Genomic DNA, 23,420 nt, shown 5'->3' on the forward strand with positions numbered 1-23,420 from the left:
ACACCACTTCTATATGCTGCGTTCACTCACACAGAGCCAAGCAGGCCGACACCACTTCTATATGCTGCGTTCACTCACACGGAGCCAAGCAGGCCGACACCACTTCTATATGCTGCGTTCACTCACACAGAGCCAAGCAGGCCGACACCACCTCTATATGCTGCGTTCACTCACACGCCGGGCAGAGGCAAAGATACACACAGTATCTACTGTTCACTTCCAATGGCAGCACAGCGGCGTGAAGATACAAGTTCTCACTTAGTTTTTTTAACATTCAGCCTTTACACGGTCACGCATGTCAAACATGTCCAAGAAATTATACAACATGCTCAACAAGGTCACAACCTGTTTGTGAGCTTGTAACGAACAGGTTTTTTTTTAACATTTGTGACGACATATTGGGATTATTAATTTAATATCTATTTATAATTTCCCAGGCCTATAATCTCTACTCTGGTTCTTAAGTGTCTTCTAGCCATTTGGCAGCTAAGAAAACACTATAATCCTAATATTAATGTCAGTGTTATAAACAGTCATGTTTTCAGGTGGGTTTTATGAAGGTGTTGTGTATGAGTGAATGAGTGTTGTGTATGAGTGAATGGACACCCATCTCACTCCACAGGTAATTTTGAACAGGGATATTATTTGATTGAATTTAACCGGCATCCATCATGATGATGATGATGATGACGACAGTGTGTGGTTTTCCAGCTCACAGAAAACAAACACAAATGTGTGTGTGTGTGTGTGTGTGTGTGTGTGTGTGTGTGTGTGTGTGTGTGTGTGTGTGTGTGTGTGTGTGTGTGTGTGTGTGTGTGTGTGTGTTTTCTCTCTCTTGTTGGGGGGGGGGGGGGTTGCCATGGATGGTAATGGAGATCTATATGCTTGACTGCGTGTGTGTGTGTGCCCGTGTGTGTGTGTGTGTGTGCGTGTTTGTGCGTGCGTGTCAAACCCAACCGCTAACGTGTGTCCACCAGGGTGAGGGAGGAGGAGGAGGAGGCGATGGCGAAGGGAAGAAAGCCGAAGCCGTAGCCACGGTGGTGGCCGCCGTAGAGCTGGCGCGGGTACGCGAGCCCCTGCACGCGGACGCCGCGCACGTGCACGCTGACGGTGCGCACATGTACGCTGGCGGTGTGTACATGCACGCTGGCGGTGCACCGTGCGCTACTGAAGAGGAGGCTGTGGTAGTAGTAGAATCTGACCTGAGACAACAGCAGTCACTCACACTGCAGCAGGCTGCTGTGGAGAAACATGTTACCACCACAGAGAAACGTGTTACCACCGAGAAACCTGCTACCACAGAGGAACATGTTACCACAGAGGAACATGTTACCGTGGAGAAACACGTTACCATGGAGAAACCTGTTACCACAGAGGAACATGTTACCACAGAGGAGCATGTTACCGTGGAGAAACACGTTACCATGGAGAATCCTGTTACCACAGAGGAACGTGTTACCACAGAGAAACATGTTATTGTGGAGAAACCTGTTACCACAGAGATACCTGTTACCACAGAGACCCATGTTACCACAGAGGAATGTGTTACCACAGAGATACCTGTTACCACAGAGACCCATGTTACCACAGAGGAACGTGTTACCACAGAGAAACACGTTACCATGGAGATACCTGTTACCACAGAGGAATCTGTTACCACAGAGAAACATGTTATCGTGGAGAAACACGTGACGCTCCAGGAGGCCGACTTGAGACCACCGCAGGAGCAGTCGGTCACTCTGGAGATGGCGGAGAAACACCTGTCCATGGAAACATTGTCTGTTGAAACACCGCCGGTCACGGTGGAAACCGTGGCGGTCGAAACGCCCGTGGCCACTCCGACCCCAGACCAACACACCATCCAGGTCTCTTTGTTTTATCTTCAGGAAGATCTCAAGTTCTTCTAAATAATGATATTTCCAACACTGGATTTACTATTTCTTTTAGGGATGCACGGTATTGACATTTTTGGCTGATATCCGATTAGCAAATTAATGACTTTAAATAATCAAACAAGTACCGATACTGATATTGCACTACAAGTTTCCAGTAGAGATTTATCTTGACTTAAATGTAGTTTTGAATGAAATGTGATTTAATTTAAAATTTAGTTTTTAAACTTAAATGTAATTTTACTTAATATTTTTCCACCTTGTTGAACCTTTTGAAATAAATACACAGATTGCATCTACAGCCTAAATTAACCAAAAAAACGGGATTATCAGCTTCACATTCAAACATAAATATCGATAAGACAAACGGAATACCAGCTAAAACCGATATATTATCAGTTCGATACCGATATTGCATCTTTTAAGACCGATATACTGATTAATCGTGCATCCCTACAATGTTTTCAACTTCAGTACAAAACCAAATTGCCTAGGAATGTGTAAGCACTCAACGTGAACTCTGTTGGTCACTCTAGATGCACAGAACCACAGAGAGCGTGGTGACGCACGTGGACGCTACTCTGGCACCGTCCCCACTTCCACATTTCACTGTCTCTAAAGTCACTGTCCCTAAGCCTGAAGCTAGCAGTCAGGTAAGGACACTCTAAAGTCACTGTCCCTAAGCCTGAAGCTTGCAGCCAGGTACAGAGACTCTCTAAAGTCACTGTCCCTAAAGGTCCTTGCAAACGGGAAGCGTTTGGTTCGGTTTAGCGTTTAAAAAAGCTAAACCGAATCCAGGTCTGGTGAGTCGCGGGGGGCATGTGCACGAAACGAGCACGTGCGCAACAAATTCACGGGACCGCGCTCACGTAAATACGCTTGCGTTATCGCACCGCGGCAAACATGCAGGTCTCATTGAAAATTAACTATAGGCGCGTTTCATCGCTCCCCGTTTTGCAAGGCCCTTAAGCTTGAAGCTAGCAGCCAGGTAAGGAGACAGGATTATAGGCAGGAAAACATCCCCCTTTTCATCGATTAACATCCACTCTTCATCACCGTTGGTTTGTGGTGTGGTGCACACTTCACATCCCTCATAACAACATCGCATATCCCCGGAGTTCATTGTTTTTTATTTTCTTCTTTCTGGAATACTTTTCTTTTTTAAAGATATCCATTTTCTTTTTTGTAAGCTATTCTTCAGTGCATTGTCAAATCCCAACCTTAAACTAATCTCCACTCTCCATCAGATCCATTCACCGTGTGTTTGTCCATCTCTAAAAAACGCCTTGTTCCAACCAAGCCATTTTCAGCAACATCTTTGACTCTCGTGTATGTTTCTTCCGTGACGGTGACATGTTGTCTCCTGGTTCTCCTTGGGTTCCTGTCGGTTCAGGTGTCCCGGGCTGCAGGCGCTGCCATCGCCAGCCTGCAGAGGGAGCTCTTGTCTCCCTCCTCCGCCAGGAAAATCATCAAGCCGGTCAAGTCTCCCAGTCCGTCGCGTAAAGCGGAGATGCGGGTGACGTCAGTGGCCACCCCGCCGCCCTTCAAAGACCCCAGATATCAGTCTCTTTACCGGGGGGCTCAGTCACCGAGGAAGGGGGCGTTGAGCGAGGATGAGTTTGAGGACTGGGAGCCTCAGGTTTGTACATGGTGGTCCCCCACTGAGGTCGTCTGGTCTGGTAGTCCCCCTGCACTGAGGTCGTCTGGTATGGTGGTCCCCCGGGGGTCTACAGCTGTGGTTCCCCAATCTGAGAATCATCAACATTTTTCAAAAGATTAAAAAATGTCAGGAAGAAATCTAAACAGGAAATCTAAGAAATTCCATAAATTAGAAAACAAATGTTTTAAGTACTAGTGAAAATAGCTGATCTACAAGAACTGCTATTTTAGACAACATTAATTAATTTGTCATTGAGAAGCACTGGTTTATATCCTGGACTGGTACTGTACGACCCCTTGTGCCACAGGCTTCCTTCCTTCCTTCCTTCCTTCCTTGCCACCACCTTCACCGTACCACCCACACCACCCAAGTCCGATCTGCACCCGTCCTCCACCCGTCTAGACTAGAAGATGCACCCCACCTGCCTCCTTCACGCCCTCCTTCCCTCCATCCATCCATCCATCCATCCATCATTCTCTGTCCCTGTGGGTTTCTGTCTCCATTCACCTCCATGGTTCTCCTTCCATCCTGAGCACACAGCCCTGTGTTTTCTGTCTCCATTCACCTCCATGGTTCTCCTCCCACCATGTCCTCCTGAGCACACAGCCCTGTGTGTGTCTGCAGTGGTTGTAAAGTAGGATTTACTTTACTGTACGTAACATAAAGTACAATGATGGGGTGTTGTAGTTGTACTGTACTTCTGATAACTTGTGAAATGGGACAAACAGTTACGTTCTACTGCTTGTACTTGAAGCACATTTTGATACCAACACTTTTGTACTTTTACTCAAATAAATGTAGAATTCCCGACTTTCACTTGTGACGGAGTATTTCTACATAGCAGTATTGATACGTGTACTGAAGTACAACATTTTGATTGATTGATTGATTGATTGATTGATTGAAGTATGTATTAACAGTTTGCAGAATGGGTACATTTCACTTGAAAGCACAACTTTGAGTATACCTCCTCCACCACTGTCTGTCTGTGTCGTTCTAACCGGCTTCCACCACATCTCCATCCTCACTCTCACTGCTGGAGAAGGAGAGGTGTTGTTTTAACTCTGTGTTTCTGTCATGGCTTCTCTCTCTCCCACGCCTTCTCCATCCTCTCGCTGCTGGAAAAACAGAGGTGTTGTTTTTAGTCAACACTGTGTTTCTGCCATCTCCATCCTCTCACTGCTGGAGATGGAGAGGTGTTGTTTTAACAACACTCTGTTTCTGCCATCTCCATCCTTTCACTGCTGGAGAAACAGAGGTGTTGTTTTAACAGTGTTTCTGTCATCTTCACCCTCACCCTCTCACTGCTGGAGAAACAGGTGTTGTTTTAACAGTGTTTCTGTCATCTTCACCCTCACCCTCTCACTGCTGGAGAAACAGAGGTGTTGTTTTAACAGTGTTTCTGTCATCTTCACCCTCACCCTGTCACTGCTGGAGAAACAGAGGTGTTGTTTTAACAGTGTTTCTGTCATCTTCACCCTCACCCTGTCACTGCTGGAGAAACAGAGGTGTTGTTTTAACAGTGTTTCTGTCATCTTCACCCTCACCCTCTCACTGCTGGAGAAACAGAGGTGTTGTTTTAACAGTGTTTCTGTCATCTTCACCCTCACCCTCTCACTGCTGGAGAAACAGAGGTGTTGTTTAACACTCTGTCATCTCCATCACCCTGTCACTGCTGGAGAAGCAGAGGTGTTACACAGCTTTGTGTGTCCCGTAGAGATGTGTGACCCTGTGTTATGTGTGATGTTTCTGCAGGAGGCCGTCGCCGTCCCTGCTCTGGCCCAAGAGCCCGTCGTACCTCCTACACTTCTTGCCGTGAGTTTTATTTTATTTTTCCATCTGCGGTGTTTATGCTTTTTGGATTTATTGTTGTGGAACCAAACAGACCATTCACCATATTCACACGGCGGCCATTTTTGCTATTAAGTTTGTGACTTCTTGTAAGTTAAGTAATGCAGATGTGTGGCAATAATTTAACTTGAGAGCGTAAACCAAAACCAGATGGACCCGTAAGGAATCATTTTACGCTCTCAAGAGTTGTCAATATATTCAGTCTTAGTTTTAGTCACCATAGCTTAGTTTTCATTTAGTTTCCATGTAGTTTTCGTCGGTGAAAAAAGGTAGTCGACAAACATTTTTCGTCTTGGGTTTTAGTCGACGAAAACAACACTGTGTAGAACATGTCCTCAACATGTCCTCAACATGTCCTCAACATGTCCGTCTGTCTTGTCCTCAACAGGGCTTGACGAACACAAACGTGACGGAGGGCGAGTCAGTGACCCTGGAGTGTCAGATCTCGGGTCACCCGGCGCCCGTGGTCATGTGGTTCAGAGAGGACTACCGCATCGAGAGCTCCATCGACTTCCAGATCGCCTACGAGCACCAGAGCGGCCACGCCCGCCTGGTGATCCGCGAGGCGTTCGCCGAGGACAGCGGGCGGTTCACCTGCACCGCCACCAGCGAGGCGGGAACCGTCAGCACTTCCTGCTTCCTGCTGGTCAAAAGTAAAAACCTGGAACTATTGGGAGTTCATTTTCATGCAGTGATGATTTTGAGTTTTTGTTTAGGTCAAAGTCTTTTGAATAGAATTTAATTTAGTTTTTTGTACAAAAATGTTGTGTCAAACCATGTGACTTCCATTGGAAATGCATTGGGGCAAGATGTAAACAAAACTTTGTTTACATCTAGCATCCAACAATGTTGTATGCTAGATGCGAAGGTGTGAGTGAGGCCTTACACAGAATACTTTACAGATGTCGGTCGGCGTGTTTTCTAACAACTACTGTGCTTCCTTCTAGTTTCAGAAGAACTTGAAAGTAGAGAAGAAACTGCTTCATATACTGAAGCTGGAATGAGAGAAGAATCGGCTTCATATACTAGTGAAGCTGTAATGAGAGGAGAATCTGCTTCATATACTAGTGAAGCTGTAATGACACAACAGACAATGACACAACAGACAACGTGAGTTTGAATGTCATCATATCACACGATACCCAACGTTGAAGCATCTTTAAACAAGTTATAGATAAGATACGCTAAGATAAGATCTGTTATCGTCACTGTATGGAACACACAGTGCATCCACACAAACAAATAACTAAACAAACTAAAAAGACGAATAAAAGTCACTTTCATTAGCTAGAAGAACATATAATCACGGTATAGATTTCAATTGTAAACTTGTCATTCATATTATGATTCATACATTATAATCCTAATCGTACGTAGCAATCCTATTAACAAAAACGGGTCTAAAGTTATACATTTAAATCCAGAATATCCTGGGTTTATTGATGAAAACACGGGAGCTTTAAATGCTGATTGGATTTTTTTTAGGATGTCTGCCGAGACGAAGACAGAGATGGCGATGCCCGCCGCGTCGCCCGTGACAGAGAGCGCCGGGGAGGCCGCCGCCCCCTTCTTCATCAACACGCCCCTCCCCCAGAAGCTGGAGGAGGGGGGCTGCGTCCACTTCGACTGCCAGATCGGAGGAAGCCCCCGACCGAACATTATCTGGAAGAAGAGTGGCATCCCACTCACCACAGGATACAGGTACACTCTATAGTCCCTAGACCACTCACCACAGGATACAGGTACACTCTATAGTCCCTAGACCACTCACCACAGGATACAGGTACACTCTATAGTCCCTAGACCACTCACCACAGGATACAGGTACACACTCTATAGTCCCTAGACCACTCACCACAGGATACAGGTACACTCTATAGTCCCTAGACCACTCACCACAGGTTACAGGTACACTCTATAGTCCCTAGACCACTCACCACAGGATACAGGTACACTCTATAGTCCCTAGACCACTCACCACAGGATACAGGTACACTCTATAGTCCCTAGACCACTCACCACAGGATACAGGTACACTCTATAGTCCCTAGACCACTCACCACAGGATACAGGTACACTCTATAGTCCCTAGACCACTCACCACAGGATACAGGTACACTCTATAGTCCCTAGACCACTCACCACAGGATACAGGTACACACTTTATAGTCCCTAGACCACTCACCACAGGATACAGGTACACTCTATAGTCCCTAGACCACTCACCACAGGATACAGGTACACTCTATAGTCCCTAGACCACTCACCACAGGATACAGGTACACACTTTATAGTCCCTAGACCACTCACCACAGGATACAGGTACACTCTATAGTCCCTAGACCACTCACCACAGGATACAGGTACACTCTATAGTCCCTAGACCACTCACCACAGGATACAGGTACACACTCTATAGTCCCTAGACCAGGGGTTCTCAACCCGTGGGTCACGACCCCTCGGGGGGTCGCCAAAATATTTTAGGGGGTCCCCAAATTATTAAAAAAAATATATATATATTTTCACGATTTTTCAAAAATAGCAGACCTACAAGCTCGTAGCGCGCCACTCGGTGGCGCGCTATGAGCTTGTAGATCTGCTATTTTTCAATAGCTAAATTATAACAATGCTTAAAACACCAAAAGGGGTTCCCGCCCAAAATGGTTTAAGGTTATTGTAGCAGTCAATTTATATTGGGGGTCGGGAGGGGGCGGGGCGGGGGTCCCGAGACATTGCCAAAAACGTTGAGAACCCCTGCCCTAGACCACTCACCACAGGATACAGGTACACTCTATAGTCCCTAGACCACTCACCACAGGATACAGGTACACTCTATAGTCCCTAGACCACTCACCACAGGATACAGGTACACTTAGTACACACTTTAAGCATTATGTTATACTTTAGCTATTGAAAAATAGCAGATCTACAAGCTCATAGTGCCGCGCTACGAGTGCCGCGCTACGAGTGCCGCGCTACGAGTGCCGCGCTACGAGTGCCGCGCTACGAGCTTGTAGATCTGCTATTTTTGTAATTATTAATTCTTAATTATAATTATTAGTTATTAATGTATTATTTTAATAATTACTAGCCCTTACCCTCGCATTTTTAATTCACTAATAAATTCATTATTAATTTATAATTTGTTAAATTGGAAAAAGGGCTTCGTTAAGACCTCTTAAGGCATTGACCATTATTATGGTCAATGTGAAAAGTGGGAGCGATTGGTGCAGGCAGTGAGGAGCTACGGCAGTTACAGTGACACACATTCATTCATTCAGACAGACAGACATTGGCTTAATTATAATATTATAGTATGATGATGATGATTATAAATGTGCATGTCTCTAACTCCTCGCCCTCCTCCTCTGCCCCGACCAGGTACAAGGTTCACTACAACCAGGAGACGGGAGCGTGCAGGCTGGAGATCTCCATGACGTTCGCTGACGACGCAGGAGATTACTCCATCTTCATCAAGAACCAGCATGGAGAGGTCTCAGCCTCCGCCATGCTGATGGAGGAAGGTAAACACCGGGGGTTCCAACATGGGACTATTAGTCGTAGTGTTGACTTTGACAGCAAACTAAATATCATAAGATTTTAGTTCACTGAAGCTACAGTTGATTTTTTTTTGTCAGGACTTGATGGTGTCGTAATGGCCTGATTTTACACACTGAAAATATCCGATCTACAAGCTCACAATGTGTCACAGGAAGACTCAATGATTATTATTACAAATCATACATTAACCACTTCAGCCCTGGATGATACGTTTTGGCCATTTGAAAATAGCCGATGTTGTAGATCTGCTATTTTCAAATGATTTTTTTTTTTTTTTACAGTTTATACATTTGAAAACTTGTAAAACGAGACATTCTGCATAATGAGTACATTCTACTTTTAGTACTTTTAAGTACTTTTACTCAAGTAAATTTTGACTTCCGGACTTTGTAACTAGTTGTAACAGAGTATACTTCTACAATCCAGTATTGATGCTTTTACTTAAGTCAAAAAGTGGGTACTTTTTCGCACCCGTCTCTGTTGTCATGCGGCCTCATGGAAGCTGTTTGGGTGCTTCTGTGTTTTGCAGAGGAGTATGAGACGTACATGAAGCAGTTTGACATGACGTACAAAACCGAAGTGACGACGACGACGGCGGTGGTCTCCGAGGCCCCTCCCCCTCCCATGACCGCCGCCACCCACTACGGACAGACGGAGCAGACCTACTACGGACAGACGGAGCAGAGGAGAGCCACCACCCCCGCCATGAGCTACATCTCTGAAGGGGAGTTCCACATCTCTGCCTTCGAGCAGAGGATCATCCAGGAGATCGAGCTGCGCATCATGATGATCAGCTACACGGAGATCGTCAGAGAGGACCGCGAGGTGGTCGTCACCGTGTCGGAGACGCAGGCCGCGCAGCCCGCCTTCCACACGCCCGTCAAACACTACCGCATCCTGGAGGGCATGGGCGTCACCTTCCACTGCAAGGTGGCCGGAGTCCCACTGCCCAAGGTACGACCTTTATTATTAATATTAACCACTAGGTGGCCGGGGTCCCACTGCCCAAGGTACGACCTTTATTATTAATATTAACCACTAGGTGGCCGGAGTCCCATTGCCCAAGGTACGACCTTTATTATTAATATTAACCACTAGGTGGCCGGGGTCCCACTGCCCAAGGTACGACCTTTATTATTGATATTAACCACTAGGTGGCCGGAGTCCCATTGCCCAAGGTACGACCTTTATTATTAATATTAACCACTAGGTGGCCGGGGTCCCACTGCCCAAGGTACGACCTTTATTATTAATATTAACCACTAGGTGGCCGGGGTCCCACTGCCCAAGGTACGACCTTTAATATTAATATTAACCACTAGGTGGCCGGGGTCCCACTGCCCAAGGTAGGACCTTTATTATTAATATTAACCACTAGGTGGCCGGGGTCCCACTGCCCAAGGTACGACCTTTAATATTAATATTAACCACTAGGTGGCCGGGGTCCCACTGCCCAAGGTAGGACCTTTATTATTAATATTAACCACTAGGTGGCCGGGGTCCCACTGCCCATGGTAGGACCTTTAATATTAATATTAACCACTAGGTGGCCGGGGTCCCACTGCCCAAGGTACGACCTTTATTATTAATATTAACCACTAGGTGGCCGGGGTCCCACTGCCCATGGTAGGACCTTTATTATTAATATTAACCACTAGGTGGCCGGGGTCCCACTGCCCAAGGTACGACCTTTATTATTAATATTAACCACTAGGTGGCCGGGGTCCCACTGCCCAAGGTACCACAACTTTCAGCATCTGTCACAGATTCTCCTTTTAGGGAAACTCAATAGGCCTTTCTCACAGCCTGCTTTCCAAGGCCACTTCCGGTAAATAGTGGTGTCATTTAACATTAGCATTTACACGTTTTTTTCTCTGGAGAATCTAAGTACATTTTCTAATGTAAAAATGTGACAGACCAATATTATTATGAAGCAAACAAGATGGCAAATCAGCTCGAACAGATAGAACAAACCTTACCTTGAGAAAACAAAAGTTGTAGACTTCTTAAATTACCTCTGTTAACATGTAGCGTCTATGGAGTGACGTCACGCTATCACCACTAACCCCGAAATGGGGCGTATTAAGGGGGCGGGGAAATTCTGTGAGATAGGCTTATTTCAGTCTCTGTGAGATGTGTTACTGACCTTTACGAACACATTGGTGAAGAGTGAAGACATTTTAAGATTTTTGGCTCTTGAAGATTACATCATATGTCAGCCAGGTATATGGGATTTTTAATGTTTGCCGGGCCAAGTCTATGGACTTTAATGTTTGTTTAGGGCACTAAATGACAACACAAGACGTCAAAATGGCCAATATAAAAACTCGAGTGTGATTTTATTTGTATATCCACTGACTACATGTACATGAGGTTTAGACATGAGGTGCAGGTTAACCCATTTTGGGCGGGAATCCCTTTTGGTGTTGGCATTATGTTATGCTTTAGCTATTGAAAAATAGCAGATCTACAAGCTCATAGCGCGTCACCGAGTGGCGCGCTACGAGCTGGTAGGTCTGCTATTTTTGAAAAATCGAAGAACGACTGACATAGAAACATAGCTTTTTCAGAAAACTGTCAGGATGTAGAAGACATTTTTAGAATCTGATCTCAGGTCAAATTGGGTTAACAACATCTAGCAGCACATGAGGTATACAACATGGGAACGGTATCTTAAAGCCATGTCCCCCCCCCCCCCCCCCTCCCCTCCGACCAGATTGCCTGGTACAAAGATGGCAACCGCCTTCTTCCCGGCAGCCGCATCCAGATGGAGGTCCTCCAGGACGGCAGGGCCAGCCTGCGTCTAGCCGTCGTTCTGCCCGAGGACGAGGGCGTCTACACCGCCTTCGCCAGCAACATGAAGGGGAACTCCGTCAGCTCCGGGAAGCTGTACGTGGAGCCTTCTGGAATGGCCACGCCGCGGGGCTACACACCCCAGCCAGGGGCCATGCACAGACTCAGGTATTAACTCATTCCAGGCTAACAACTTCTTTAACGTCTTTTTAATGAAATCCCGAGCCCCCAACGACGCCATTAACGTGTTATTTAGCGCTTTATTTAATGATAAACCTATAAAGTTGGCTTTACCGCATATCAAAGCTCTCGTCGCAGCTCCATGTTCGATAAACATAAGAATGGTCACTTACAGAGTATGTTTTAGAGTTGTTTTAGAGTTATTATAAAACCTCTTGATGTTGATGGTAAAACCTCTGGATGTTGATGGCGGCGGTGGCTCAGGGGTAGAGTGGCTGGATGGTAACCACAAGGTTGCCAGTTCGATCCCTGTGGGCTACCCCAGAGTTAGTGTCGAGGTGTCCTTGAGCAAGACACTGAACCCCTAATTGCTCCTGATGTGCAGGTTGGTGCCTTGCATGGTTTCCGCCGCCATCGGTGTATGAATGTGTGTATGAATGGGTGAATGTAATGCACAATCTATGTAAAGCGGCGCTATATAAATGCACCATTTACCATGGTCTGTGTGTGTTTTTATTTCCTTTCTCTCCAGGTCCGCGTCTCCTCGCTCCCTCAGCCGCTCGCCCGGCCGTTCCTCCAGCCGCTCTCCAGGCGTGTCTCCGTCGCGTCGTCTTGACGACCTCGACGAGGCTCAGCTGGAGAGGCTCTACAAGCCTGTGTTCGTCCTGAAGCCCACCTCGGTGAAGTGCTCCGAGGGCCAGACCGCCAGGTTTGACCTGAAGGTCGTTGGCAGACCCATGCCCGAAACCTACTGGTTCCACAATGGTACGGAAAGAAACACCACCACACAACTAGGGATGGGCAATTAACGGAAAATGTTTCCAAACCGACATTTAGGATCTCTCGTCGATATGACAGTCAATCAAAAAAAATCTCATAATAAATCCTATAAAAATATTAAATAAAATAATATAAATGATAATAATAATAATAAAAAATTCTGGATTTTTGAGGGGTGCTAGCCCCTCCTATATCCAGCTTTGAATTACCGTCCACAAACTTTAATGTTTGTCTTGTCTAGACGAACATTAAAAACGCCTTTGACATGGACAGAGTTTAATGTTTGTTTTGTCTGTCACTGAGCAAATCGCGATCGGTTTTGATATCAATAATCTCCGTCCTCTTTATCAATCTCCGTCCTTGCCGCTCAGGGTGTTAACCCATTTTGACCTGAGATCAGATTCTAAAAATGTCTTCTACATCCTGACAGTTTTCTGAAAAAGCTATGTTTCTATGTCAGTCGTTCTTCGATTTTTCAAAAATAGCAGAACTACAAGCTCGTAGCGCGCCACTATGAGCGTGTAGATCTGTTATTTTTCAATAGCTAAAGCATAACATAATGCTAACACCAAAAGGGGTTCCCGCCCCAAAATGGGTTAACCAACCACCCCGTTAAAACACACACACTATCCTCTTCTTCTTCTCAGCACAACAAGTGGGCAATGACTTCACCCACAAGATAGTGATCAAAGAAGATGGAACCCAGTCTCTGATCATAGTTCCAGCCATGCCCAAAGACTCTGGAGAGTGGACGGTGGTGGCGCAGAACCGAGCCGGGAAGTCCTCGGTCACCCTGACTCTGACTGTTGACGGTAAGCCCACAGCGGTGTTGTTTTTGGCAGAAAATTTTGATTTTAGTTTTAGTCATAGTCTTTTGAATAGTTTAGCATTTAGTTTTAGTCACATTTTAGTCACCTGGAATGTCTTAGTGTCTAGTTTTAGTCGACTAAATATCATAAGATTTTAGTTGATTTAGTCGAACAAAATGTATTTTGGCGGAGCCTTGATGCCGTCGTAATGCCTGTTTTTTTTCACTTGCTGAAAATAGCTGATCTACAAGCTCACAACGCGACGTGTTGTGAGCTTGTAGACCTGCTTGTATATCTGCTATTTTCAGCATGCAACCAAGTAAAATGACTCATACTGGATCTCTTGTCCACTAGTTCCTTCCTAGTTTTTATTTGTTGACAAAATCATCAGTATATTTAGTCATAGTTTTAGTTATCATAGCTTAGTTTTCCATGTTTCCATGTAGTTTTCGAACAAGGTAGTCGACTTAGTCGACGAAATCAACACTGGCCTACAATAAAGTATGTCCCACATCTGACCACCTGGAGGCGCCAGGCGCACAATGTCTCTTTGCCTGGATTTCACATGCAATTAGTTATCTGTGGTGAAAAGTAACAATTTCCAGGCGTTTTCCTTACTTGACTTGACTTGTGTGTTGTTGACTGACACTGCGTTTGACCAATCCGCAGCTCGGGAGAGCGTGGCACGGCCTCAGTTCCTGGAGAAGCTGAAGAACATCACAGTGCGTCAGGGCACTCTGGTGGAGCTGGCCGTCAAGGCCATCGGAAACCCCCTGCCTGACATTGTGTGGCTGAAGAACAGTGACATCATCACCCCACAGAAGTACCCACACATCAAGTATGTTGGTTTTTATCTGCCAATGAATGATGTCGTCCTGACTCGGCCATTCACGTAACTCACCATAGGATTAGAATCACGCTACTAGGTTTACGATATGTTTTTTTTTTTTTTTTTTTTTTTACGATTTTATTAAAAACAAAATTATTTTCCAGTCTTAATGACTTCTTTTTTTATTATTATTAATATTTCTCTTACACAAATCCAGTATTTTTCTCTCTCTTTTCAATGCAGTAGCAAATGACTGAAACCTTCTTCTGTTTGCATCACGATTCAATTTGCGATTTAATCGCCATTTAAATTGTCAGTTTGAATCGATCTTACCGATTTACAATTATATCGTTACATGCCTAATCCTGACATTTTCAGTAGTGTGACATTAGTCTAGTGTAACAAAAAAGTGAAAATATCGTTATTCATTTTGTTGAAATGCCCATATTTCAGGATCGACGGCGTCAAAGGAGAGGCCAAATTCCAGATCCCTTCGCCGTCGCCGGCAGACAGCGCCTGGTACACGGCCACGGCCATCAACAAGGCCGGCCGGGACACCACGCGCTGCAGGATCAACATCGAGACGGACTTCGCCGCGCCTCAGGCCGAGAAGAAGCTCATCATTCCCAGAGGAACGTACAAGGCCAAGGACATCGCCCCTCCGGAGCTGGAGCCGCTGCACCAGCGCTACGGCCAGGAGCAGTGGGAGGAGGGAGACCTCTACGACAAGGAGAAGCAACAGAAGCCGTCCTTCAAGAAGAAACTGACCTCCATCAGGATGAAGCGCTTCGGCCCGGCGCACTTCGAGTGCCGGCTGACGCCCATCGGCGACCCCACCATGGTGGTGGAGTGGCTGCACGACGGCAAGCCCCTGGAGGCCGCCAACAGGCTGCGCATGGTCAACGAGTTCGGCTACGCCAGTCTGGACTACGAGGCCGCCTACGCCAGGGACAGCGGCGTCGTCACGTGCAGAGCCACCAACAAGTACGGAGTGGACCAGACCTCGGCCACGCTGATCGTCAAGGACGAGAAGGGCCTGGTGGAGGAGTCGCAGCTCCCCGAGGGCAGGAGGGGACACGAGATCGAACGCATGGCTCACGAAGGAGGACCCGCGGGAGTCTCCATGGACGAGGAGACGGAGAAGTCGAAGCCCGAGATCGTCCTGGTTCCCGAGCCGGCCAGAGTGCTGGAAGGCGGCGTGGCCAGGTTCCGCTGCAGGGTGACCGGCTATCCCACGCCCAAGGTCAACTGGTACATCAACGGACAGCTCATCCGCAAGAGCAAGAGATACAGACTTAACTACGACGGCATTTACTACCTGGAGATCGTGGACATCAAGTCCTACGACTCCGGAGAGGTCCGTGTGACGGCCGAGAGCAATATGGGCGTGACGGAGCACATCGTGAAGCTGGAGATCCAGCAGAGGGAGGACGACTTCCGCAAAATCCTCCGCCGCGCTCCCTCCGTGGAGGCCAAGCCCGCCGACACCACAGACTCCGGCCTCGGCTTCGACATCGTCAAGGTGGACAAGCCCCGCGAGTCGTCCGCGGACAGGGAGGTGGTCATGCTCAGGAAGACCCAGAAGGTGGTCCACCAGATTTCGTCGGAGGAGACAGAGGAGCTGAAGAGCAAGTTCAAGCGCAGAACCGAGGAGGGCTTCTACGAGTCCATCTCGGCCGTGGAGTCCAAGTCCCGCCGGAGGGACGAGTCATACGAGGAGCTCCTGAAGAAGACCAAGGAGGACCTGCTCCATCGCCAGAGGTTGCAGGAGGAGGCGGAGAGGAAGAGGCTGGAGGAGGAGGGCAAGCTGACCATACCGGTCATCAAGCCCGACAGGATCCAGCTCTCCCCCAGCATGGAGGCTCCCAAGATCCTGGAGCGCATCACCAGCAACACCGCGGCCCCCATGGACGAGGTCCGCTTCAGGATCCGGGTGGTGGGCCGGCCCGAGCCTGTGTGCCTGTGGTTCAAGAACGGCGTGGAGCTGGAGAAGACCGACCGCATCTACTGGTACTGGCCCGAGGACCACGTGTGTGAGCTGGTGATCAGAGACGTGTGCGTGGAGGACTCCGCCAGCATCATGGTCAAGGCCATCAACGTTGCCGGAGAGGCCTCCAGCCACGCCTTCCTGTTGGTCCAAGGTACGTTCACTTTATAATAATAATAATAATAACGTTCACTTCATGACTTTTTTGTCGGTTTTTAAAGTGATGCTTGAGAAAATGAAGGTTCTATATTTATTAGCTTTTAATCACTTAAACTGTATATACTCATACTTAGGCCAGGAGAACCTAGGCCCCATTTCTTTTTTTCTGGCTAAACTAAATGTATATTCACCGAAAATAGCCAATTTACAAGGTTGTAGCATCTGTTCTTTTCCCCCCAGAATAATAGGGGTTTATATTTACATCAGCATTAGCCATATAACTTTGTCTGGAATTGAATTAGACAGACAAACTGACTATCCCCCACCCCCCCTCTACGCCCTACCAACGGTCATTAAGACATGCAAATCCCTTGACTCCTTCAAAACCGCTCTCAAAGGGCACCTACGGATGGCGGCAATTCGAAACTGGCCCCCGTAAAATCTGAATCAGCCCACCACCACCCACCCCTTTTTCCCCTCGATGTTTATTTTCCCTTTTTACCTCCTTTATGATGAATTCCTGTTCTGTTCTTAGGCTTTATAGAAGTGTCTATTTGTACGTCTCTAAATGTTTTGATGAATTGACCCTCTTGTAAACAAGTGTAATGCTTAATTGGGTCGTCCACTCACAGTTAACAGTCTTTGTATTGAGTTGTGCTTGAAATGTACTGTAATTCTGCAAACTGTTAATAAATACTTCAATCAATCAATCCTCGCAGGTAAAACGTGCGTGAGCTTCACTCAGAACCTTGAGGACGTGAGCGCCAAGGAGAAGGACACCATGGCCACCTTCGAGTGCGAGACCAACGAGCCGTTCGTCAAGGTCAAGTGGCTGAGGAGCGGCGCAGAGATCTTCTCCGGGGACAAGTACCGCATGCACTCGGACAGGAAGATCCACTTACTGTCCGTGCTCGTCATCAACATGAAGGACGCCACGGACTACAGCTGTGTAGTTTTGGACGACGACAGCATCCGCTCCACCGCCAGGCTGAACGTGGAAGGTGAGCTTTTTGTTCTTTTGAATCCATTCTGTACGGGAACCCCTTTTGTTGTTAAGCATTATGTTATGCTTTAGCTATTGAAAAATAACAGATCTACAAGCTCATAGCGCGGCAGTGCCACGCTACGAGCTTGTAGATCTGGTATTTTTTTTTAAATCGTGAAAATGTGGCGCAAATCTTTGAATATTATATATTCTTTCAGAGCGAACGTTTTTTAACTCAAATCTTTGAATATATATTCTTTCAGAGCGAACATTTTTTAACTCAAATCTTTGCTTCTGGGCGGTGCCTGGAACAACATATTTTCAGATGGGGGTCGCGGCCAATTACATATATTTTTGGAGGTCCTTGACATTATTATGTTAAAATATGGTTAAAATAAAAGAAATAGCTGACCTACAAGCTTGACCCGTTGTAGCTTTATTAATGCACGAACATATTTCAACATGGAAACGATTATGACAAAATTATTGCGATCATCTGAAATAATTGCGATTAGACGGTGGTGTAGTAATTACGACGGGCCCAGGTGTGGAACTGCAACTCAACATTATCTCTTGGCCTCCAGGCGCCGCGTTGGCGATGATCAAGACCATGGAGGACATCGAGGTTCCAGAGAGCTACTCGGGGGAGTTCGAGTGCGAACTGTCCCGCGAGGACGCAGAGGGCCTCTGGTACTTTGGGGACAAGCAGCTGTCCCAGAGCGCCAAGTACGTCATGTCCTCCCGCCGCGGGAGACACAGCCTGTCCGTCAAGGAGGTGAAGAAGGAGGACCAGGGGAAGTACACCTTCGTGTGTGGAGACTTTAAGACCAGCGCTGCGCTGAAGATGAAAGGTGAGAACTTAACCATTTAGACCTGAAGATGAACCCCAGAGATTAAAATAGGGTGCATTTTGCATCCCAAAACGCAGTTTATAGTTAAGGGATGCAATAAAACAATGACCTCTGCATCCACGGGATGCACTACTGTACTGTACTGTTTTTTAATTCTAGTTTATTTTGCTAGCTTTAGTTATAATAATAATTTCTTCTTCTGTTTTCTACATGAATATAACCAATGAATTATAACCATATCAAATGAAAGGGGAGTTAAAATCTGCAATTTGTAAAAAAAAAAAAAAAAAGTGGGACTCATAAAATGTCCCTGGGACTCATCTAAAAGACCATCCCTGCATCCCGAGACTCATTACATTGAAAACCTATTTACATCACTGGAACCCATTAACCCATTTTGGTGCGGGAACCCCTTTTGGTGTTTATAGCATTTATGTTATACTTTAGAAATTATCACAATATTCGTCCGTCCATCCATCCATCCATCTTCAACCGCTTATCCGTAGTCGGGTTGCGGGGGCAACAGCTCCACCAGAGAACTCCACCATATCACAATATTGAACTATTTCACACTTATTTGAACAAAACACATCACTTACTGCAACCTTTAATTTATAGTGATCTGGAAAATGGAATCTTTGAATGGAAATATCTAAAAATTATCTCAACGACAAGAAAAAAGGGGTTTACAAAAAAATGACACTTTTTAACGAAAACATTTCCGTCTGGACGTTTTTGTTTTCCCCTGCAGTGCGCCCCGTGACCCTGATGCAGCCCCTGAGCGACCTGACGGTGTGCGAGGGCGACATCGCCCAGATGGAGGTGAAGTTCTCCCAGGAGAACATCGAGGGGACCTGGCTGAAGAACGGCCAGGCCATCACGTCGTCTGACCGCGTCCACATCATCATCGACAAGCAGCTCCACAAGCTGCTGCTGGAGAACGTCAGCCGCGACGACGGCGCCTCCTACTCCTTCGTGGTCCCGGCGCAGGACATCTCCACCGCGGGGAAGCTCGCCATCCAGAGTAAGTCCACGCGTATATAATAATGGACTCGCCATCCAGAGTAAGTCCAGGCGTATATATTTATATATACTATGGACTCGCCATCCAGAGTAAGTCCAGGCGTATATATTTATATATACTATGGACTCGCCATCCAGAGTAAGTCCAGGCGTATATATTTATATATACTATGGACTCGCCATCCAGAGTAAGTCCACGCGTATATAATAATGGACTCGCCATCCAGAGTAAGTCCAGGCGTATATATATATATATATATACTATGGACTCGGCTTGTTCGACAGCGAGGCAAGAGCAGGGGGCGTCATTTCAGAAAGGAATAGTAGGGGGTGGCAAAAAAGAAAAGAGACAATGATTGAAAGTGGTCGCCAGTAATGACGTTGAAAGTGGTTAATAAATGAATGGTAAAATGGTAAATTATAACACTAGATGGACGGGCATCGATTTGCGATGAAATCAGATGAAAATTAAATAAATTAATCCGCTAAAACATATTCAGAGTTGGGGACAATAATGCACAAAAATAACTGAATTTGCCACCCCCAAGTCTCCATTTGACCCCCTGTGTGTTTCTGTGATCTAACGTGTCTATCGGTCATCTCTGTTACTGGTGGTGTTTCTGTGATCTAACGTGTCTAATGTGGTCATCTCTGTTACTCAGCCATAGACATCGTGGTGCCACTGAAGGACGTCAGTGCCGTCGAGGGCACCAAAGCCTGCCTGGAGGCCAAGATCTCGGCCCAGGACATCAAGTCCATGAAGTGGTACCACAACGACAAGCTGCTGGTGGCCAGCGAGCGGCTCCAGTTCGTCACCAAAGGGACCAAGCAGCGTCTGGTCTACAGCAGGGCCTTCGCCTCCGACCAGGGCCGGTACAAGCTGATGGTGGGCAAGGTGGAGTCCACCTGCAACCTGGTCGTCGAGAGTAAGAGGCTTTTTGGTTATTCCTCAAACGTTTACATTCCGTACCTCTGAGTGTGTACCGAATGGAATAGGGTCAGATTAGATTCTGATTCAGAGGCGGCTACGATTCCATTATAAATCGATTAATCGATCTCGATTCCAATACATGATTTATTTACCTCTCACTGTGTGACTAATAAACAGAATTGGACCGGAGTACATCATCTCTGACTGAGAGATACCAGACTCTCCCTGCTGGCAGAATGCAAATGTTGTCCAGTGGTTTCACCAGGCTACGACCTATGTGCATCCCAAATAAAATTAAACTTTGGATTTTATCACGATGGCTCATCATCTTATCTCGTATAATCTTTCCAGAGGTGAACATCGTGAGACACATGGAGGACAAGGTGTGCTCCGAGTCCCAGAACGTGACGTTCGAGGTGGAGGTGTCTCACACCGGCATCGACCCTCTCTGGACCCTCAAGGGCCAGCCGCTGAAGGCCGGGCCCAAGTACAAGCTGGAGACCAAAACCAAGGTCCACAGCCTGACCATCGTCGACACCATGAAGGACGAGGAGGGCCAGTACAGCTTCCACGCCGGAGAGCAGACCTCCAGCGCCATGCTGACCGTCTCCGGTAGGTTCCAACTCATTTAGACCTGAGGAAGGCGTCTGTGTCACCTCATAGCTTTTAACCACTTTAACCAATTATTTTTGAATGTTAGCTGTTGAAAAATAGCACATCTACAAGCCTCGCTGAGCAATTTTCCCTTTTTGTCGTCCCCCTCCCTACCACCAGGTGGCGCCATCACGCGGCCCTTAAAGGACGTGACGGTGGCAGAGTCCCAGACGGCGGTGCTGGAGTGCGAGGTGGCCAACGCCTCGGCGGACGGCCGCTGGCTGAAGGACGGCCATGCGCTGGACCTCAGCGAGAACGTGGAGAGCAGGACGGACGGCGCGGTCAGACGGCTGTTCGTCCACATCACTAGACCTCAGGATGTCGGGGAGTACACCTACCAGGTGGCCACGTCCAAGACCAGCGCCGCCCTAAAGGTGGAAGGTACGTATTACACTGGCTCCCAGAGTGGGGTCCCCAGGGGACGTATTAGATCAACAGGGTGGAGGGTACGGAATTCTTTTTTTATTATTTTTTTCTTTCAATTTGTTTTTTCTTTTTTTTTTTTTTACAAAATTGCGGAAATAGTTGATCTACAAGTTTGTAGATCTGTTATTTGATCTCAAATTAATGTGATAAGGCGATTATGTAACGATTGTGACAGGCCTACTGCTTACTCTCCTATGCTTTTATCATTTATTTTTTACTGCGTTCTCTGAAAGAAGTTTAATACCATTTGGATATATTTGGATATTATATTCACAGTTTACACAGTGAGTCAAAACCTTTACTACAAAAAGAAAATATGACCGAAGGACGTCAGGGGCTGCATTCATCAATCTCGGCATACATCAATGAATTTACACTAAATAAATGACAAAATCGTATTAACTGCTTTAGCACTTTTTTATATTTTGCATTGTGAGCTATTCGTCAGACGATGTGCGTTTAATACCTACCTAGCCTAGATCCTCTTTCTAGTTCCGTTTCTAGACCGTACCGATTCCAAACCAACTAGGGGTGTACCGATACATTTTAACAGCGCTACGATACGTATCACGATACATTATGGCGATACAATACGATCCGATTCAATGATTTGAAATCGATACAGTAACTATTTAAAAAAGTAATTAAACCCCTCTTTTTCTTTTTTCTTCTAAAAATTGCTAAATACCACATGCACAAAAATGTAGTATTGATACAATCGATTATTTTTTGCATTGCAAAACGATACGATACGATACATATAGTCAATGTTGCTGTTTTCATTTCGATATACTTTGATTCTTGAAATTAAAATCTATTTTTCGATGCAGTTACTATATCGTTACACCCCTAAAACCAACCCTCTCTTCCTCCCGGTTGGTTTCCTTTGCAGCGGTGAAGGTGAAGAAGACCCTGAAGAACCAGACGGTGACGGAGACCCAGGAGGCCGTGTTCAGCCTGGAGCTGACCCACGGCGACGTGAAGGGAGCCCAGTGGATCAAGAACGGCGTGGAGCTCCGCAGCGGGGACAAGTACGAGGTGCTGTCGGAGGGTTTCGTCCACACGCTGAAGGTCAAGGGCTGCGGCACGGCCGACGAGTCCGTCTACTCCTTCAAGCTGGGGAAGCTGTCCGCCAGCGCCAGGCTCAGCGTGGAGAGTGAGTATTGATTGATTGATTGATGAATTTATTAACAGATTGGAGAATTACAGTACATTTCAAGCACAACTCAATACAAAAACTGTTAACTGTGGACGACACCATAAAGTATTACACTTGTTTACAATAGGGCCCACCATGTTCAATTCATCATAACAATTAGAGACGTACAAATATACTCTATATAGCCAAAAAACAGTAAATCATCATAGACGAGGTAAAAAGGGAAAAAAATAAAAACATATACAGGGGAGGTGCCTTTTGAGAGCAGTTTTGAAGGAGTCAAGGGATTCACATGTCTTAATGACTGTTGGTAGGGCGTTCCACATTTTGGTGGCATAGGAGCGAAAATAATTTAGTCCCTTGTTTGTGCTGAATCTGGGTTGGACATGGTTTGTTGAGCTCCCTCTGGTGTTATGGGTGTGGACTTCATTGACATTAAGGAAGTATTTAGACGAGTACATGGGTATCTTGGTGCTGTATACAGTACAGCACATAAGTTCTCAACGGGCCTAACTGGGCCCTACTGGGCCGCCCCGAAGCTTGGCCCGAGTTTCGATTGAGTTTTGGCCCCGGACCCATCAATGTCAGGTCGCATATAGGGTCGGGTCCGAGCAGAATTTGAGCTAGACTAGTACATATCATATCGTATCGTTCTTGATCATACCACACCGTCACAAAAGCATCAAAAGTAGCAGATCCGCAAGCTAGGAACGGGACTCGAAGCGACACATTTGGAGATTGTAGATCTGTTGTTTTGGACATACGAGGCCGACAGAAAGCAGAGACCACGTCACATCTGATATCTGTCTTTATTTGATGTTGAGTCTGATGTTTGAGGCTGCCTTTTTGGTATTGTTTTATTTATTTTTTCATATTGTACACTTGAGTCA

At 46.4% G+C, this 23,420-nt stretch overlaps 1 protein-coding gene across 1 annotated transcript in view; it reads left to right on the forward strand.

Moving 5' to 3' along the window:
• The window catches only part of ttn.2 (titin, tandem duplicate 2), a 267,448-nt gene that overhangs the window by 19,173 nt on the left and 224,855 nt on the right, over window positions 1–23,420 (forward strand). The window contains exons 8-25 of the mRNA XM_079517777.1: window positions 5,308–5,367; window positions 5,792–6,056; window positions 6,351–6,513; window positions 6,889–7,104; window positions 8,785–8,927; window positions 9,494–9,918; window positions 11,681–11,925; window positions 12,470–12,702; window positions 13,365–13,529; window positions 14,196–14,364; window positions 14,809–16,496; window positions 17,221–17,502; window positions 18,071–18,337; window positions 19,089–19,361; window positions 20,023–20,286; window positions 20,643–20,903; window positions 21,066–21,326; window positions 22,264–22,527. Of these exons, the coding sequence (XP_079373903.1) occupies window positions 5,308–5,367; window positions 5,792–6,056; window positions 6,351–6,513; window positions 6,889–7,104; window positions 8,785–8,927; window positions 9,494–9,918; window positions 11,681–11,925; window positions 12,470–12,702; window positions 13,365–13,529; window positions 14,196–14,364; window positions 14,809–16,496; window positions 17,221–17,502; window positions 18,071–18,337; window positions 19,089–19,361; window positions 20,023–20,286; window positions 20,643–20,903; window positions 21,066–21,326; window positions 22,264–22,527 (5,644 nt within the window). The remainder of the gene's footprint in view (window positions 1–5,307; window positions 5,368–5,791; window positions 6,057–6,350; window positions 6,514–6,888; window positions 7,105–8,784; window positions 8,928–9,493; window positions 9,919–11,680; window positions 11,926–12,469; window positions 12,703–13,364; window positions 13,530–14,195; window positions 14,365–14,808; window positions 16,497–17,220; window positions 17,503–18,070; window positions 18,338–19,088; window positions 19,362–20,022; window positions 20,287–20,642; window positions 20,904–21,065; window positions 21,327–22,263; window positions 22,528–23,420) is intronic.

This window comes from Electrona antarctica, assembly GCF_951216825.1.
Source record: "Electrona antarctica genome assembly, chromosome: 13".
Taxonomy (NCBI): Eukaryota; Metazoa; Chordata; class Actinopteri; order Myctophiformes; family Myctophidae; genus Electrona; species Electrona antarctica.